Raw genomic sequence first — 20229 nt, 5'->3', positions numbered from 1 at the left:
GTGCATTAGCAATAATATGTCGCTTTTTTTTTTTAGCACAGCCCACCGTCCCTCCAATTTTAGCAATCTTGTACGAAAGCGAGAACTTACAGACGGAAACTTTCGCAATAAACTGCGAAACGACGCCGCCTGATCAAGATCGCAGACCAACCATAATTCTAATCTATGATCATAAAAGGATATCTATTTTCTTTTCGCAGTTGCTTGAGGTTTAGAAGAGATTTTTCTTCCGGGTGTGTGTTCTCTCTCTCTATAAAGAAGTAACGTAAATCCATGACCAGTCTGCTTGCTATATACACTAAAAAGCGCACAAAGCAGAAATAGTGGACGGCTATAAATTGTGTGTAAGACGGGCGGGGCACGGCCTTGGTCGCTTGACGGAATCGAAAAGAAGGCCTTAGTCAGGCAGTCCATCACGCGCGTGAACGATTCAACGGAGGGGGGTAGTCCTAAATCCATATCAGGATCCACTTTTCATTTTTCTCGTGCGTACATTATTCTCTGACGTTCGCCTCCCTACCGCCATTTCTCGTCTATTTATTAGACATCGTCTCTCAGCAGCCCAAGCTGCTATGAATCTGTCGCTTCCTCTCAACGACTCAACTTGCCGGATGCCCTTCGCTGCGGAAAAGTTATAAAGGGCGGCGGCATGCGGCGATTCGGGATGAAAACTTCCACGGCTTAACTTAGTGACGCTTTGCAGAGAAGGACATCCTAACGAAAAATATGGTGGACGACAACAACGTTCAGCTGGCGGATAATGAAAGGACGGCACACCAACAATATAGGAGACAACAAAGGCGCGGCCAGTTCATTGAACAAGTTTCATTCTATCAAAATGAGGGGATGTTTACAAAAAAAAAAAAAAAAGTCTGGGGGGAAAAAAGGAAGAGCTTTGCGAGACTATTTTCTTTCCATCCTCTTTGCTTCCCTATTTTTTGATTGCGGCATAGTAAAGTTCGGCTATCCGACCACAGCCGTTGATTTCGTGTGCGCGCCTGTCGGTCCCCTAAATCCTTTTACATAAGAAATCGCATCGTCTTTCCTCCGAAAACGAAAATATTTTATTGTCCATCTTCTTCTTTTATTACATCCAATCTGCGGTGATTGTACGTCAGTTGGTCGGGCGGACTTTTGCACGTCCCACGAGTTGCCATTTTAGAGGTCATGGAAAAGTTAGGCTGCGCCTTGCATTAAGCGAACACAGAGCGTGACACGGCTACAACACCCTCGGCCGCACAAAGTTGCGTCGCGGTCACCGAAGAGAAAAACGCCCATCTTCTCAAAGTTTTGCGGGATCCCATTTGCGTTCAACTTTGGCTACCCTGATTAGCGCATACGTGCGCAACTCGAGATGCCAAGACAGGCTTTTGTTTCCTCATTGTTTTTGTGCTCCAATAATCACTAAAGTTGAAAACCATTCAAACAGTTAGCGCTTGAATTTGAAAGCATAAAACTAAAAAAATTACATTCCTTGACAATTGCTGTATACTGTACGTGATGGTACAGTGTACAGAGGGGGATCGAGCTGCCATGAAAAAGAGAAAGGAAGCTTCGTGAATTAAAAGAAGAGAAGCAAATAAATTGTGCAAAAGGGGCGGGTGAAAGTCATTCTTCATGTATTCGCCTGTTTTTTTTTTTTTCCCCGGAAGCTAAAGAAGACGAAGTGGATAAAGAGAGTGAGGAAGAAAGGCGATGATCACCGACACCAAGAACTGGATGAAATATGGTTTCTCTTTCTTTTTTTTTCCATCAGCATTCAACATCCCATATTTTTCCCCCCCATTCTTTTATTTCATGCAGCAACTACATCGCGCCTGTTTTCTTATTTTAATGCAAATGCTACGAGATAAATAAATTGTACTGTACGTTAAGTCAGCGTATAGACTTGTTTTTATAGCTATTCCTAACGGGATCGACTTTTAAAAGAAAAAAAAGGAAAACGAACAGTGGGGTAAAAGTTTTGCCTATTAAAAATACATATCACAACAAAGGGGAAAAAAAAAGGAGACGACGGAAAGAAAATCTACTGAATTATCATTATTTCTCCATCGTTCTAACATAGTTTCTGCTGCCTGTTAGTTTCACGTTTTCTCGGGCAACTGTAAATCGTTCACAAAAACAAGTGAAAACTCGGTCACGTGATCTTTTTGTTTGCCTACATTATTGTGTTATTAAACTCATCAACTAGTCTAGAGTAATTTCGAAAGCAGATTATGTCTGACGTTTGTCCCTAATATTTGATCGATCAACGACAAAAACCAATTACCATACCAATTTCGATAAACAACAGACCTATTTCGTTCGCTACTAGTTTTTTTTTTACTAATATCATCGAGAACTGACGCACGTTTACGAAGAATATCCAAGTGAGTACACACGCATATTGAGTCGATATTAAATAAGCGATATTGCACTGAGCCTAATACGATCGCGGGAATATCAAACGAGTAATACACTCTGTCAGAGGCCTGGCAACACGCAACTCTAAAGTGAACTTCCTATTTTTTTTAAAATATTTTTAAAGCATACAAAACTAAACAAGAGGAATGCAATAGAGTTAAGCGGAACTTCGTGTACGCTGAAGGGAATGATTGACATTCTACGAAACCGTCTTTTTCAAACTTGATTGTCCCTCGTAGACAATCGAATGTTTCAAACTGCACGAAGTCCAATGGACGAACAGGACAATAAAACGAAATGAGACAGGACAGAAAAATCGATATGCATATTTCGCAATATTCTCTTATGTATATTATAAACTTTATCGGAGCGGCTATAGAGGACCGTTGGGAATCTAAACAGTTTCTCTCTCTCTCTTTCTTTCTCTCTCTTGCTGATTGAAGAAGAGCGATACTGACGAGCGACTCTATTTCAGTCCTCGGATAAACAAGTTTTCACCCGTTGTAAACTGAATGAGAAAAAGATAAATGCTTAGATAATCATAGGAAATGAGAAAACATTTGAACGGAAACACGCCTGAAATATGACTGGCAAGCCACGAAGAAAAATCAATTTTATAATTGTCTCCTTTTAAATGAGAAATTTTTTCTCAAAAAATTGACGGCTGTCGCGACGTCATTATTTGACGCTTGGAACGCGTTGAAATCCTGCACGGAAGACAAGATTTGAAAAAAGAAAAATCACACCAAAGATAGGCATTCGATTTTGTCGTCGTTATCATCACCTAAGAATCTGTTCCACCTCTTTGAAGACACTCTACATGTTAGTGCTGTCATCCACTGCGCACGTGTTTGCATCTTTTGATGTCAGAAAAAAATCGTGTGCTATTGAACCAACGCCTTTGCCGCCCGTCATAGATCGTTTCATCTTCTTTGACGATTACAAAACTTGTTCTTCGTCACCAATCATTATTAGGTAGGCGAATTAGGAGTAGCACGTTATTATGTTTGGTGATGATTGCATGTACATCTGTTAAAGTTGAAGAAATCAATTAGCAATCCATCTTGCCTTCTGCATCCAGTCAATTCTTAATTACGAGGAGATGAGATGTTCTTAGACGCTTTCCACCAGAGGCGGGTTTTTTTTTTGAATCCCTGTTTCAGGCGGAGGCCTAGTTTCAGAGCAAACTCGCAGTGTAATAAAGCAGTCGACTAGACATGTATTACGTGTTCCATCTCATCTTTTTTTTTTCTCTTCCGGCCCTCGACGCATCGCCATGGGAAATAATGCCAATGCGCTTCCCACATCACTTTCTTTTTCTTTCTTTCGTTTGCCTTAATTTTTTCTTTTTTTCAGTTCCCGCTTTGTATGATGAACAACAGCTGTGCCTTCGTTTGAAAGAATTAGGATTCAGCATCCTCATTATGAAAGAGAAAAATGGCGATTCAAATCCCTAAACTCTCTTCAGCCAGGGCCGATGCGCACAACAGATACGGTGGAACAAATTCGTTGGTAGAACCATCTATAGTTAAGAAATACGTACGCCTTAAAGATGACTCATAAAGCAAAATGCAGACAGAGGCTATAAAGAGACGGAGAGGGACAAATATTGTGCACTGCATACGAGCTGATACGGATACAGCCATTTCATCCAATGACGGATGATTTGTATGTAGCCACAGTTTTTCGTTTGAAGATGCTGTCCTTTTTGCCTATTGCCTTGTGTACGCTTCTGCCCCACTCGGTTGTCGTCTTTGGCCAGAATGTAGACCATTTGTCAAGCGCCAAACTGTCTTCTTCGGCACGTCATGCAGCTTGCCATAGCGAGAGAGTGTCTACTCACAGTGTGTGTAACAGTCTACAAAAGAAAATAGATGGCTTTCTTACAGAGTCATCGCTCACGCAACGTATCGGAAAACAGAAACGACTTGTTGGTGCCCTCGCAAGGTTCCTCTGCAAAGGACAACGTCACATTTTTGTTATTTCCCCTCCCATCTCTTCTTCTTTTATTTCGTGTAAACAGGATAGAAAAAAAAAAGTGGCGATGTGTTTAGAATTTCCCCAGCAAGATCGATCGCATTGTTGACTGCGCGATGCTGTCAGTCGAGTTGCTCGGCGACATAACGTCGCATTCGGATGCGTTTCTTCCTAACCGAACAGATTTTGTTTCAAAGCAAAAGTCGTTGTTGTTTTGTCATCGTTCTACACCAGTGAACAGCCGTAACGATCGAACCGTATGTCAATAAAGGAGGTTATCTAAATGCGTGTTTACATTTAACGAGATCGATTAATATAGAGTGTACCGTAAAGGCTGAAAAACAACAACAGTGAAACAAACAAACAAAAAAATGGAGCAGAAAGCGATGAGATCAAGTCGATCAAAAAGCAATTGCCGAAAGGCAAAAAACAAAAAGGGGATCGAGCGGTGGATTGGGATGGCACGAAGCCAAATCCGCTGGCCAAAGGATAGCAGCTGCCGGTTGCCGCACACAATGATTGGCTAATTGAATCATCAATGGCAATTCTATTGTCATTTTGGCTGCATTTTTTCTTTATTTGGCTCTGCACCGTGATTGCATTCTTCCGAGAGCGTCCAACTTCTTTTTTTTTTTTTTTTTTTTTTCGCGTTATTTCTTTTGTTTTACACATCCAGTAAAGAAAGAGAAAAACAAAACAAACGGCAACCGCTACTTTATGGTACTATTTCTTTTTATTCTGTGTTTTTTTTTTTTTTGGTGGAATGTGCGCACTACGTAAATAAATGTCGGCATCCGCCCATTTAAAGTACGTACATTCTGCGCAACAATGTCCTATGAAGAATCGGGGGGAAAAGAGAGCGTAAAAACCTGTGAACCAGTACACAGTGTAGCTGCCGAAGAGGAACAAGTAAGTGAAACGTCTTGACAAATTGAGAACTAAAGAGAGAAAAAAAAAAAGAAAAAACAAGAGGTGAAAAAAACAAAAAACAAAAAACAAACGAAGCGATGCCGTTGGGTTCAAAGTGCGTCGGAGCGCAAAGACGGAATCCTATTCGGTGTAACAAAGAAGCGGAGAATCTAAGTACTGCAATGTCGAGTTCGTCATGGAGATGTGACGATGTTCGGAGAGAAGAATAAAGAATGCAATAAATACAATGTCGAGAAGAAGAAAAAAGAGGAAATCACGGAAAAAATTTAATAGTCAGAAGGAACGAAGCGAATAAAAAGGAATGACGCACGATGGGTGGCCGTTATCATCAAAAACATGAGCCTAACGCATATAAACATGTGCCATTCGAGAGCAAAGAACTGAGTTCTAAAAGGAAATAGAAAAAAAAGGGGGATGATTGAAAAAAATAAAGAAATAAAACATATATATAAAAAAAAAAGACGATATTCAAATAGGGCGGCAGTCTACATGTAAAATGTACAGAAGTAAAAAGAAACTGAAAGCAACTCGAAAGGGGGTGATCGAACGAGAGGAACAGGCGTTCTCCTTATTCTATACATAACAAAGAAAGAGAGAGCGCAAACGACGCCACAGTTGGGCGATTTTTCTTTTCAAACCGGAAAAAGTTTCTCATCATCCGGTAGGCGGATGAATTAGACGCGGGGATTTAAAAAAGAATCTGAAAGGCACTGAGCAAATTGAAATTAGCAAATGGGAAAAAAAGGGAATTTCTAAGATCTTCTTATGTCGTCTTAAAGTTCACGCCTACCTATGATAAGCCTATATTAAAAACTGGTCACGTAACACTCTTACGGTGAATAAGTAACTCGTCACGATGAACTACATCATACGGTTGAAACGAACCCCCCCCCCACCCCCTCACCGTCATTTGAGAGAGTATGGCGAAACTCTGAAATCTGTTGTGCGTTAGACTGCAGTGTTTGGTTCACTTAGAAGGTCGACTGACAGCAAGAAACGTGAGACTTCATTAATGTGACATCAAAGTTGAAGTGCCACAGCAAATGCGGAAATCTCGCCCACAGGAGTGGTTTGTTTTTATTTTTCGTTATATGCCGTACTTAGGAGTTAGGCAATCTTAACCCATTTGGAAGTGATAAATTGTTAAACGCAGTGAAAAAGGCAACTTTATAAATATCAATTGATCAAGCCAGTATAGGAAAAGAAAGGTTGAATTATGAATCTATCCGTCGACAGCTGCTGGAATGCTCTTAAAAGAAACGACGCGTTATCGACTGAACTAACGCTTCAACGCAATGCGATCTATTCTGACATCAAATGGCTTTAGATTTTTTTTTTTTTTTTCAGGGAAAATTAGGAAGAAGCCAGAAGCTGATTTTTTTCATTTTCTTTATTCCATTTTTCTCTTTTTCAAATCAACTTACGGATCTTGTTCTCTGATTTTCGCTTCAAAGAAAATTTACAACTGTAATTGGGACTCGACGCTCTGGAAAGTTCAATGAAAACTGGCGAAAAAAAAAGGGGGGGGGGAATAGCGGCATTAACGAATGCACGATGCAAGTGGAACAATCAAAGAAAGCGAGAGAAATGCAAAAGGAATTCTACAATTGGCTGCATCCAATCTGCTTTACTCATTTTCTATTCGCGTTTGATAGCCAACTGTGTAGGCCCCCAGTGACATTGCCAATTGAACAGCGTAGGCGTTTCGCTGCAGCCCTTATCACAATCCAAAAGGCGGAGTGAGTTTTTTTTTTCTTGTTCCCTTTAAATTTAATCATATCCGTGTCACGTCGTTGACTGCGCAATATATCGTCCTCCTTCAGCGAATTGTTGCACTCAAGACAGCCGTTGCCAATCGTTCCCTGACGGTATAATTTGTTCTTCATTTGATGCTATCGATCAAACGAGTGCGATGGCTCTGTCGAAGCTAACCAAAAATAAAGTTTCCTTTTTTTGTTTCATTATTTATTTCTTTTGCATGGGCCAGTTGTTGACCGAGTGATGGCTGTCATTGCCATGTCTTTGCTAATAAAGATACATTATGCCATCAAAGTTGCATGTCGAGGACTGTCGTGAAAATCTGTCGGAAAATGAACGCTAGCGAAAGTTGGCCATCATGTTCGCTCGAAGAGCGCTACTTTACCGGTCACGTGCCACGATACAGCCATATACGAGCGCATTGATCGGCCCCTCCCCTCCAACAAAGAGGACTTGTGAAATTAACAGCGACTGAGTTTCACTATTATCACGTTCTACTTCCCTTACGAAATGAGCTCTTTCTTTATTCATTATACAAGAAAAAAATAATATTCAAAGTTGGGCGGTCGTTCGGTACTCGCCTCCAAACGAGTGGCATTGTTCAATGCAAACTTACAGAGGCTATTCATTGATTGCTAGTTTGTTGCGTTAAAAAGAAAATTGATTTCAAAAGAAGAGATAACGAAGCAATTACAAGAAACTATCGTTCCAAAACTCGCGCATCACCATGCCAACGAAAGTGCACTAGATGTAAACAAGACAATCGTCGTCGTGTATGAAAAAAGTGAGCCCCCAACGTCCAAGTGGGTTTCAAAGTAAACTATAGTCACGCGGGAGCTGAAGAAGGCCAACGCCTACGTCCGTGTCTGTCACACAAGACGTAAATACAGAATCATTAAAGGCGACCTATACCCACCACATCGTGGCACAATTGAGCTTGTCTACTTAGCGCATCAAGTTTCTATACGAGGTTAACCGTACACAATTGATTTCAAAGGATCTAAGCAAAACATCAAGACGTTTCGGAAATGGCTTTTCCGGCCGGGTCTCTTTCCGATATCAAGACGGACTTGGACAACGAGGAAAGCAAGATGGCAACCAACACAGTACTTACTGAGCTTATTGTACTTACAATAAAAACAATGTTTCTGTGTTAGACATACAGTGACCCTTATTATTTATTCCTCTAGCGAGAGAACGACGGGTTCAATCGAGTTGGATTTGATACTATTTTATCACGTAGTACAAACGTCCGTCTACGGATTGGAAGGCAGAGACTAGATCTTTTCCAAGTAATTATATATAGTCAAAACAAAAAACAAGTCGAATGTCGTATAATATTTAGGTACTTAGGAAACATAGTTATTTTATAGGGCAAGGCAACTTTTGTCTATAGCTTTGTATGTAGTGGAGGAGGGGTGAGGGAGGAATCATAATAGGGCGAGGAGCGTATTAAGGGTCGTGAGTGGTCCGTCTTGATACATATTTCACGAGGGCAAGAACAATCAACGCGGCCGTTTTGGAGAGTAGCGAGTACACTCGGCCCTCATTGCAAAAGCCGAGGAAAAGTCTACTCATCTCTGCACGTCGTCCACTATGATTTGTGCGTCTCTGTTTGTACATACATCGTGAGCACGTGACGCGAATTCGTGAATCTCTCGGTCCAGCTCTTGGCACATAGCAACCATTAAAAAAAAAAAAACCCAGCCACAGCATCAGCTGAATCCATGATCAAACACACACACACACACATCTATATAAAAGTACACTAACAGTACGCTCTCTTCAATGTGTTATACACACATTGAAAGGGGCGCGCATCGGTGGTGGCCCTACTGTTCCACAAGCCTCACCCTCTTTATTTGGACTCCCTATTTCATTGGAATGGATCGGCATCTACTTAAAGCCTAAAGACATGATATGAAAAAAGATGGAAAGCAGCTCTCAGATTTTATTTATTTTTTTTTTTTTTTTTTATATTTCTCTATATACTATGTAAGCAGGCCAAAGTTTGTGATGATGAAAATATACGAAGAGAATTTTTTTTTTTGGGTCTTATTTTTGTTTCCTTTTTTTTTTTGTTGTCCCTGGATCGTAAGGCTTATATCGCTATATAAATGCGACATGACGCATGTGGGGAAAAAAAAAACGAATACTACAATCTTTTTTTTCCCTGCCCTTGCGATACGGCCAAGTTTTGATATTGATGCTCTTCCATCTCATCCAGCGCATTTTTTTTTCTCACCGGTTCCAGCCATTTTTTTTTTTTTTTTTTTTTTTTTTATTCCTTACCCTTCCAAATATTTTTTTTTACTTCATCTCTTCTTACACTTTCACTTTCTTTCTCCGTACTGTGTGTACATAGCATTGTAAAAGCGGATTTGCCAGTTTTTATTATAAATGCACTATTGCATTCCTCGGAAAAGAAAAAAAGATTAGAATCTTGCAATATGCATCTATGAAAAGAATGTGAAAGTGTAGGAGTTGACGACAGACAGAACGCGCATAGAAAGTTAAAATAATGCATCGCATAAATAGACTTTCGTTGGATGCGCGTGAACCCAAAGTCTATGCGCATTTCCATCAAATGTTAAACCGGAAGCAAATGAAAGTTGGACCATAAATAAACAAATGATGGTGACAGAGTGCTTTTCTTAAAAAAAAAAAAAAAAATGACAGGGCAAAGTGAGGAAATTAAGCGCTGGATTTTATGCGCAGAACACGCGACAGCGTCAGAATAAACGCAAAGTTGGGTTTAGGTTAACGGGTGTTCATTTGCTAGACAACTGTTTCGATGCAACGAACGCAAGTTGTGCTTCAACAAGTCACCGTCAACTTTCCGAGGGAGATGAAGGGCGACGTGTTATACCAGTTTAAAAAAAAAACAAAAAAAAAACGTGAAGTCATTAGCAAAGTCCTCACTGACTCGCGTCGATATAATAGCGTTATTTGGGAACGACGTGTCAGCGACAGAGCGGCACATCGGACAACCTGTTTACACTCGATGAACATAACTGCATCAATTGACACTCGAGAACGATGAGGGCAACAGTTCGGAAATTAAAGTGAAGAATGCCCACGCTCAAATAGTACATCGGAAATCTTTTGATCCATCAACAAGTGATTACGATGCGAGTGACACGCACACACACACACACACAAAAGAATCCCAGTTTGTGCGAAGCATCGACAAGACAGGTGATGACACGCAGATGATTTCGCATCCTTGACGTGATCGTTTTGCCTTCTTTCGCTGACAGTTCGAACCACACCCAACAGGTGCAATTACCGTTTTTTTTTTTTTTACATCAAAGATTTAAAATCATTCCACTATTAGATTTTTGTTTATTTCTTCAAAGAAATTATTTCAATGCAGCAAATTTTTAATTGCAAGCGAATGCAAAGTTTCTAATTCCTCCCACGGCGGAACGATCCGCATATAAATTGGAAAAGCCTACACGTTGAATACCGTCAAAAATTCACTTGGACTCTTTAAAAAGAAACGAAGAAATAAATCTAAAAGTTGGAGAAAAACGACGCAACAGGTTGTCCTTTATCTTTCATAGCCCACTGATGGTTATATCATTGAGATTTCCCGTTGCTTCATTCAAAGTTCATTTAGCTCCTCCCCCCCTTTTTATCCCGCACCAGTTCTCAGTTCCATCGACCCTGGTAACCACTTTGCTCCTTAATTGGGAGAAGGATCGTATCTGTGGCCAACGAACATTTCGGAGACATCCTTTATCGGTTGTATTGCGAGTCGTCTCATCTTTAATACACACATCGCTATGTGAGAGCTCGTGAAGTAGCATCGATTGCATAACGCCTCCGGTCATTCGATACAGCTGTTTACCCTTGGTTAGAACGTACCCCCCCCCCCTTTTTTTTTGTTTTAATATTTAGTATCTAAGGATAAAAAACTCCAATAAAAATATAGAAGAACTCCGTTTAAAATCAGCGGCCAGAATTCGTTTTTATGAGTGGACTACACTCCATTCCATTGCCCTGCAGCAAAAGCAGAGGGCGAGAGAACGAAAATGGCCCAACTAGGGTGTCGTTGAAGTAATTGTCCAGGGGGAAAAAAAAAAAAAAAATAGAATTGCACTTGCGGGTGGCCGTATCCAGTGGCACTCGGCAATCGTTTCACTGGAAGCAATCCGTACGTTAGGCCGTAATGGAGCAGATTTATTCTACACTTTCAATTTTTTTGTTTCATTTTCTTCGAATAAAAAAATAGAGGAAAACAAATATTGGATTCATGTTCAACTACAAATTGAAGAGCGAACTGTGAAAACGCAAAGTTTCGTTCACAGTGGTTTGGACATTTTAATCGGCGTGCACGCGAATGGAACGATGGACCAACGTGAAATTCAATCGTTCCCACCAACGTGGAAAATTGCTCTACGTACAGCAAGGAGCTTGTCTGGTCGCAAATGGACCCCAAGAGCTGCGTCATTACGGCTACTCTCGAAACGTAACGATATCGTACGTCAGTGGGTGCTGACACTCGACGCGCATACCGTCTCATGACCGCCATTTTTGAATAATGGCTTTTCCGTTTCGTTGCGTGAAGGTGAGACGATATTTTCGAAACACAACCCTCTCCCAAAAGCGCATTTTTTTTTTTCAATCACGCACGACATTTGAAGCCAACATTTTTTCTAAGGTGCTTCCAATAAAATAAAAACAAGACATTACATCATCCATTTTTCTTTGCTTTGTTTCTATAAAAGAAATGTACAATGTGCGCGATTGATCAGATGCGCGGTTGACAGAAAATGACGTCGTCGCGCTCGACGTCCGCGTGAAAGGAGGGTATCGATGTGGCGTTGCATTAATGGATTTAACTTCCACTGGGCACAAGCCTGTTAAACCAACTGAAAGAAAAATCCAGCTGGACGCGAATTGCTATCCGTACAGGACGAGGGACGTTCGCTGTACGAACAGGCCAAGCGCAAACGATTGGACCCAACGTGTGCGTGCAACACATGACGCCATCAAGAGGCGCGTGCGTTTAGACTCCTACAACTTGCGGCTCCTCCGTTTAATTGACAATCAACTCTCAGTGATTGCATTCTCCTTTGCTCACAGACTTCGTTCAAAAATATACAATAGCTCACAAAAGATGCAGCGGAGGGGAAGATTCATTTTGTTTTCTTTTCGTTTCCAAAGGCTTTTGATTTTTCTTTCACTCACGTTTGATTCCTCACCTCAACCCCCCCCCCCCCTCGTTCTTTCTAGGCCTGTAATGCATTACCTTTTAGTGACTCAATGTAATTTAACTAAATGGATTGAGATGCTAAAAAAGTGCTTTCAGGAGGGGAAGTCAATTTTCGACGACCGAAAAAATGGCGACCAAAATAAAATATTGCGTGTGGCGCATAATTTAGCCGGACGCGAACACGGTAACGCAGTGCGGCGCATGTTAGATGAAGCCTATGAAATATGACGATCGACACATGATTGACATACGAGGCTTCTCATACGCAACGCACGTATGGAATTATGAATGTCCCCTTCATTTGAGGTCTGACGATCGTTGGATAACGGGGCCAAATAGCAAAACAAATTGCAGTTCATTTTTTAAAAAACAAGATTTAAAAAAAAAATGCAAAACTTGTCGATAATGAGCTAGTGAACAAATTCGACTGGACAAAAGAAATCACAACATGAAAACGTGTGAGAAAAGTGGCAACGCTTGTCAGTTGAAAAAAAAAAAAAAAAAAAAAAGACATGCCACGAATAAATCAATAATTGGTAGGGCAGCCATGTCGTTTCAATCATGGTAATAGGTTAGACATGGAGAACGAAATGTGGGGGAGAGAAAGGGAAAAAAAAAAAAAAAATATAAAAAGATAGGGAGGGAGGAGGAGGAGGAGAAAAAAAAAATTAGAGAAGAGTAGAGAAAAAGCGAGAGAAAGCAGAGAAATCAATAGAACTTATTATTCCGTCCAGTGGTGCTGTGCCCGCGTTCATTCCGCGAGATGAAAAACTAGTGGCTCGGCTCACTGTTGCACGAGATTGCGTTAGTAGTATGCCAGCCGTTTGGTCTACACGCATATTCATATCGCTGTACAATTCAGATAACCCCCTCTTCCCTTTTTTTTTTTTTTTTTTTTTTCAAAAAATATAATACGACTAGAGAGACACTATCGAGTGCCGTAAAAACGCCAATCAGTGTTTGCTGAATGGCTAACAAACAAGAACGTATAAGATAAAAAAGAAGAGGGCCACGATGAACTTGAAAGGGTTTCATTGTACCACCAGCATCGACTGGGTTTTTTTTAAATTCCGTTGTAAACGCTTCAAATAGCCCTTGCAGCGTTCGTACACAATCTATTTTTCAATGCTTTAACCGCCTATGCAATCGGACTTTTTAATTATTTCCCAGCTTCATTCCGCGCAAAATGGTAAATTGGTTTCTCGCCGTCTCTCGAGACAAACGCTTTAAATCTATTTCTCAGAGTACTCGGTAGTCCTCAAAAAAAAAAAAAAAAAAAAAAAAAAAAAGGAACAAACCATTTGCGAAAAGAAAAAAGGGAAACGAACAAAGCGCAATTGAAAATTCTCAGTGCATAGCTACGCTGTCGAATGGTGACGAAACCCACAAGTTCGTATGCGCAAATGTCACTTGAATAGAGAGGCCCACTATATGTAACAGCGTATCTTTAACTGTTTTCTTTCTCTCTCTCTCTCTTTCTCCCCTCTCCCCCCCCTACACACGCCAATGTTATACGTATCTTGTGTGTAGTGGGTACACACGATAGAGAAGGACGTAACAACAATGTGGCCGAGTGTCGGGCACGCCCTTTCTATCGTTACGACGGGTTATGCTGCACGCGCGCCTGGCCACCACCGTGATGGGAAGCAAGACAAAAAAGAAAACGATCAATACATTTCTTTCTAGCAAAAATATTAAATAAAATAAAGTTTTTTTTTTTGTCTTTTCAGGACGGACTAGGCGACCGACCTCATTTTTCATTTCTTTGTGTCTCTTTTTGTATCGTTTCTTAGGCTGTTGTTTCTTTCCATTTTTTTTTCTCGGGGAAGGACATGGAGGATTTCTTTCTTTTTAACACATGGCCATTCATCTTGAGTGGCGAGAGTTTTTTTTTTTTTTTTTTATCGTTTCATGTGCTGCCTACGTGAGAGGCGTCAAATGACCGGGAAACAAGAAATAAAAAAAAATTAGTTTAAGGAGCGATAATGAGGAAAGCGACGAGATAAGCGTCATAAAAAAAAAGTGTGTCGTTAGTGTAAGTGAGTTTCTATTGAAATGCTACGACGATAACGATTCAAAAAATAAAAATAAAATATGAATAATCAATGAGATTCAAGAGCTTTCTCATTTCAAACCTGCATCTTGTGACTCAAATCATTGGACTAGAAATAGAATTCAAACAAAAAATGATTTGATTTGAAATTGTTGACCAATGTCCAACGAAGGACACGTAATTTTTCCATGTTTAAATCCAGACACCTTTTTTCTTCAAAAAAAAAAAATAAATAAAAGAAAGAGACATAAAAGAATCGAGAAAAATAAATCTGGCTGAGGCCGGCGCAAGCGAAAGTGAAGTAAAAAAAAAACGCGGTAGAGTCTGAAGAAGTAGTGGCCCGGAACGTAACCCCTAGCGTCGTTGTAACGGAAATAAAAGAAATGAAAGGAATGGCTCTGTGTGTGTAGATGCTGCAAGGCCACACACACAGACACACACAGACACAGACACACACACACACAGACACACACACACACACACACACACACACACACAGACACATACACATCTTGAGGCAGGATTCGTTATATTAAAAGACTGGTCAGCCGCAATATTCTTCCAAAGAGGCGGGCAAGAGGACGGCGTTCGGTCCCCAATGGATCATTCGTCCCCACTGTTCCAGATGTTGCCCGCAAATTACATCGCTCGCCGCGCACAGCTCCCTCAAGCAAACTACCCTTCCTGTTCACTGGGCCACAACACCTCCTTCTTTTTCTCTTCCGCTTTTAAGAGCAAACGGCCAACTCCCTCGCGGTCCTTCCACCTACGCTCTCAAACAAAAACAAAACAACAACCGAATTCCCCATCACAATAACAAAACAAAAAAAAAAGAAAATACACACACACAATTGCGTATATCAGAGAACGTATCGATCACACGAGGCCAGCATCCGTTTTTCCCGACGTGACATGGATCCATCCGGCAGAGGGAAAAAAAAATAAATAAAAGAAATGACCCCCTTGTCGCCGTTTTCGGGTCCAGCCACTTCTTCACGGTTCGTGGCCAATCGACGATGCCACTACTGGATACGGCAAGAGCGGAACCAATGGGGAGTTGGGTTTATAATACAAGTGCCCTCTCTTTTATTTATATATTTTTTTTTTTATCCATCCTCATTCCGTGTTGTGTATATATCGCGCTTGGGTTTTTTCTTTTCTTTTTCCCGCAGACAGTATTTTGCGTTCATGTATTCCGATGGGATGGAACGGCATTGACAAGTGCTCGAAAAGAATTTGGTTTATCAAAAGGTAATCAAAACCACTAAATCGTGAACCCTCCCAACAATCTTTTGAGCTATGCAAAAAAAAAAAAAAAAAAAAAAAAAAAAAAAGGACAGCACACAAATCAAAAAAATAAGAACAAACAACAAGGGCTCGTTATTGCTATGCGATCAAGCGACAAGCGCCAAGGACAAACTAGTGAGCGGAAACTCCGACGAGACAAGCAGTTATAAATGCAAAACAAATTGCAATCGTTCAGTGTAAAAAAAAAAAAAAAAAAAAAAAAAAGAGAGAAAAATCAAACGGTTGTTTTCCAAAGTAGGAGAAAACAAAAAACAAAAAACATATATATATATATATGTGTGTATACGGTTGTCATGGCAAACGGAGACAACATGATGATAGGTGCCCATCATCGATCGATTTCGCGATCGAACGTGAACGCACATCTCCGGGCCGCGTTTTTTTGCCCGTATTATGCAGGCAAATATCCCCCGTGAGGAGCGTATCCGATAAAACCAGCATTCATCTAGTGATGTTTAATCGGATATCTTGCCGACTGCCCAACCTGCACCCTCCCCCCCCCCCCACACACACACACATCACGAAAGGAAAAGCGGAAAACGTCTAACTAGTAACAGATTTTTAACCCTCGAATTTACATCGCCCAAACCGGACGGAAATGAATAATTGGCAATGGAACGGACGTTTGATTAGGCGACCATCTTTGACTGTCCTTTAGCGTGCCAGAATCGGAATATCCGGCATAACTTCAGGAGGAAATCGATAGAACATGCTCGATCATTTCACGAAAGTAGAAGCGGGCGCATGTCGAAATGAACGTCATTCATAATCATGCAGAGATTAAAATAAAGAAGAATAGACTTACCGCAAGTAGAGTAGGCAGACGAGGGCGTGAAGAAGGACGTTGGTGGCATGATAGCCCCACGGTTCCAGCTGGTGCAGCAGATAGTTGAGACGAAAGGTCAACACGGTTAGCGGCCGGTAGGACTTGTGGCTCTGCTCCTGTTCAAAAAAGAATATATATATAAAAACGGATCGATAACGAAGAGGAAAAAGAAAAAAAAAAAGACGCGTGTCTTGCATTAAGAGGAGATACAAAAAAAAAAGGAAGACTATCAGATACAGTGTGTGTATCTCAACGAGCGAACCAACTGTTCCATAAGACATGGCAGAGTTAGGGAGGCAGTGAGATTGAAAGAAAAGCCGGATCACATAAAATAAAAATCAAAAACCTTTTTTTTAATTTTCCCTCACTCAGATTAACTTCTTTGTTGTTAAGGAGACGAAAACACAGGCAGTCTGTTTATAAAAGGTAACTCGGCTCTACTTGCGAACATTGGCGCTTGGTTTCGCTGCGGACCAAATATCCCATGGCAACATTTAACAGCCCACGTTCGTCTGTGTTACATTCGTCGAGTACATCAAATAAGAAAAGAACAACATCGAGGTGGAAAAGCTTTTAGAACTGAATCGTTTCTAAGGGGAAAAAAGGCGGGGGGGGGGGGGCGAAATAAGATGAAAGTAATGAACACGGTCGTTTTTGGTCGTCAGTCTAAAGCTCTTTTATTATTATTATTATTTTTTTTTTTTTTTTTGCTTTGGTCTTGGCAACATCATAATTGAAGCTTGGATGTGAATTACGTGGGCATAGAATGGGATGTATGAAAAGGACGGAGTGGTGTCCAAACAGCGCCTGTATTACAAGGCTAGTGTTAGCGAGAAAACAGGGTCTGCCCCCTCTCCCCGCGTCAGCTAATGTCATCGAGAAAAAATAGATCCCTCTTGATGAAGTCTTCTTTAACATCTTTGAACTAACTGTCAACTAGCGCGCAACGTGTAATTAAAAATTTTTTTTTTGAAATCCGTTTGAAAGAACCGCCACAGAAATAAACCAGGGGAATTAACTCAATCACGTTACGAGCACATGTTTTTTTTTTTAAATCTCTTTCTAAGGTCAGAGCGCAAATCAAAAGCGGTTTGTCGATGTGCAGGAGAAGATGACAATCAAGCATTTAACAAATTATTCTTTCAATTTATGTAGGATTGCCACATTTTTTCTTTATCGAAGTTCTGCGAAGCGCAGTCGTTCAGAACAAAATATTGAAGCACATTTTTTTCAAAAAGTTTTGTGAAAATAATTCTACGAACCAGGAAGAGACAAAAGAACCGACACTGTAAAGATTTCTTTGTCGCTCGATTCGATTATATAAAATGAAAAATGAAGAGAGAAAAAAAAAAAAAAAAAAAAAAAAAAAAAGTTGTGACGCGGAAAGATGCCTCGCCTTCTTCAAATTGAATTTCCCGCGCCGGAAAATAATTAAATTCCTATTGGTTGTGTGACATTTTTTCCCAATAAAAAAAAACTTAACATGTGGGCGACATCGGCGGCAGTTTCCCAAGATGTTACGAGAAAAGAATTGCAAAATTCAGTCAACCGGTGGTACCAGCTCATGTGTCGCACTCCACACACACACACACACACACAAAAAAAGCGATACGTTGGTGAAAACTATCTCCATGAACGAAAAGAAAGAAAAAAAAAACGCGGAATCTCCTCATTTTCCAGCTATTCTCAAGAGTGACGCTACTCTTTTTCTTTTTTTCTTACAAAAAATACTGTTGCACACACACACACACACACACACAGAGCGGAGCAATTCTTTCTCGGGCGGTGCGCGGGCGGAGGAGGCACCGTGCTGGAGAAAGTACATGCGTCAATGCCTCACGACTTGAGATGAAGAAGAAGATCCCCCATTTCTAAAGGGAAGAGAGAGAGAGAGAAAGAAAGAAAGAGAGAGAGAGAGAGAGACCCCCCCCAATGAAGGAGGGAAACCATCTAGCAAGGCCGACACACGAGCTGACGCCATTTCCTCGAGTCTACAATTTTTGATGGAAGACGCTCGCTAACGGGCGCGGATAGCGACAGCCGACTGAAATGATGACGAGTTCCAGTCCCAGTTGCATCATAACTTTGTCCTTCTTCTTCTTCTTTCTAGGCTTTTGGGTGTAACATTATCAAACAGCGGGGCTGAGAAAATGTGTGTAACATTAGAACGTAGAGCTTTTCTTAATCCGTAAGAGCTTTTCTTTTTTGTTCCATGTTTCGCGCCCAACGCATAACGATGTGAATAATAATAAGGTTTACGTACAGTCCCCTCTATTCAAATGCTATTACGTCGACACGACTAGTAAATTTAAGGGAGAAAAAAAAAAAATGGCGATTCTATTTACATTTTCTTTTTGCCGAAAAATGATGGAATAGATTACGTATGTATGAGGAAAGAGATGACAAGATAGGTTTTCAACAGTGCCAAGGTATAAATGGCAACAGAACGTGAGTCGCGACAAAGACTCGCAGTCGATGCTCTATTGCCTTCATCTCTCTCTTTACGATAGACAACTTTCATTTTTAAAATATGATGACCATCGACTGGCCTACTGACCTACGATTCTCTTCTGTTTCCAACGATGCCTTTGCACGCACAAAGTCTTTGTCTATTTCTATACATACATTTTTGAAAAGCAATACAATTCTTAAGGTCTCATCTCCCTTTTTCTTTTTCTTTTCGTTTGCCATTTCGGGGTCCATGGTGGAATCGACAAAACGCTGGGCTATTTCCACCCGATGGTTTTCTACAAGCGGATTGGCAAATTAGGGTATAAAGAGACAAGGAAGTTGTACATGTTTCTTTTTTTTTTTTTTTTTTGGCTTGTAACGTCCAAAAAAAAATGGCTAAGACTTTCCTTTTTTTTTGGGGGAGGGGGGGGGGGACATTGAATGGATTCAGTTGCAACGAATGCCCTCACGTACCCTTGCCCATACTCTGCGGCAAAATAAATTGGCTCTTTTTTTCCATTTCCATATTTTTCAAGGAGTTGGAAACACACGAAATATCGGGATAAAAAAAAAAAGGGAATGGGGGTGGGGAGCTTTACATGACTTGTCTATCGAAAAAGTTTACGTCTGAATTCCTTTGCCTGGGGTCTTACATGAGTATTGTCCATCCTTTTCTTTTTTTTTCCACTGGACGGGGCTATCGGGACTAATATGGCAGCAAACTAATATAATAGGAGCAGTCGAGTGGATCACAGTCCAGATTGCCCAGCGTATTCTGTGCGGCCCTGTTTTGACTATCTGCCGTTCTATGACGTGCCCTTGTAACCCCCATCATATTTTCCCCCCTTTCATGCTCTTATTAATAAGAAAGAAAGAACGAGAAGCAAAGGGAGACGGCTAAAAGTTTATAACAAAGACGTCCAAAACTTTTTTCTTTTTCTCCATCATCAAACACAAATGGAAAAAAAACCAATTTGCTTCTATTATTCGTCCGCATTCTCCAGTTCAGGCTTGACCCAATACTCGCAGCCGTGCCTCATTGTTATTGGGTTGTGAAAGGCCGAGCCGACGTACGTGCCATTTCGATACGAGACGCGCGTAGCAATCGTGATTGACAATCATCATTTGTTACAAATGAAGTAGGCGACGAAAAAAAAAAAAAAAAAAAAAGGGAAAAAGAATGATTACGTTGATTAAGCCACGTTCGATGGCATTAAAAAAATGTAGCATGAGCGACGTACGATGTTTAAAAAAAAAAAAAAAAAGAATACACGAAACCCACTTTAGAAGACGAGTTAAGTG

The 20229-nt window shown here is 40.7% G+C and overlaps 1 protein-coding gene across 2 annotated transcripts in view; it reads right to left on the bottom strand.

Annotated features, from left to right (window-relative positions):
• Positions 1-20229, bottom strand: part of LOC130691425 (protein O-mannosyl-transferase Tmtc3-like) — a 45538-nt gene that overhangs the window by 7253 nt on the left and 18056 nt on the right. For both annotated transcript variants that reach the window (XM_057514368.2, XM_059496804.1), the window contains one exon: positions 16456-16592. In XM_057514368.2, the coding sequence (XP_057370351.1) occupies positions 16456-16592 (137 nt within the window). The remainder of the gene's footprint in view (positions 1-16455; positions 16593-20229) is intronic.

This window comes from Daphnia carinata, chromosome 1 (genome assembly GCF_022539665.2).
Source record: "Daphnia carinata strain CSIRO-1 chromosome 1, CSIRO_AGI_Dcar_HiC_V3, whole genome shotgun sequence".
Classification (NCBI taxonomy): Eukaryota; Metazoa; Arthropoda; class Branchiopoda; order Diplostraca; family Daphniidae; genus Daphnia; species Daphnia carinata.
Note: the sequence above shows the minus strand (reverse complement) of the source record. Positions and strands in the feature narration are given on the sequence as shown.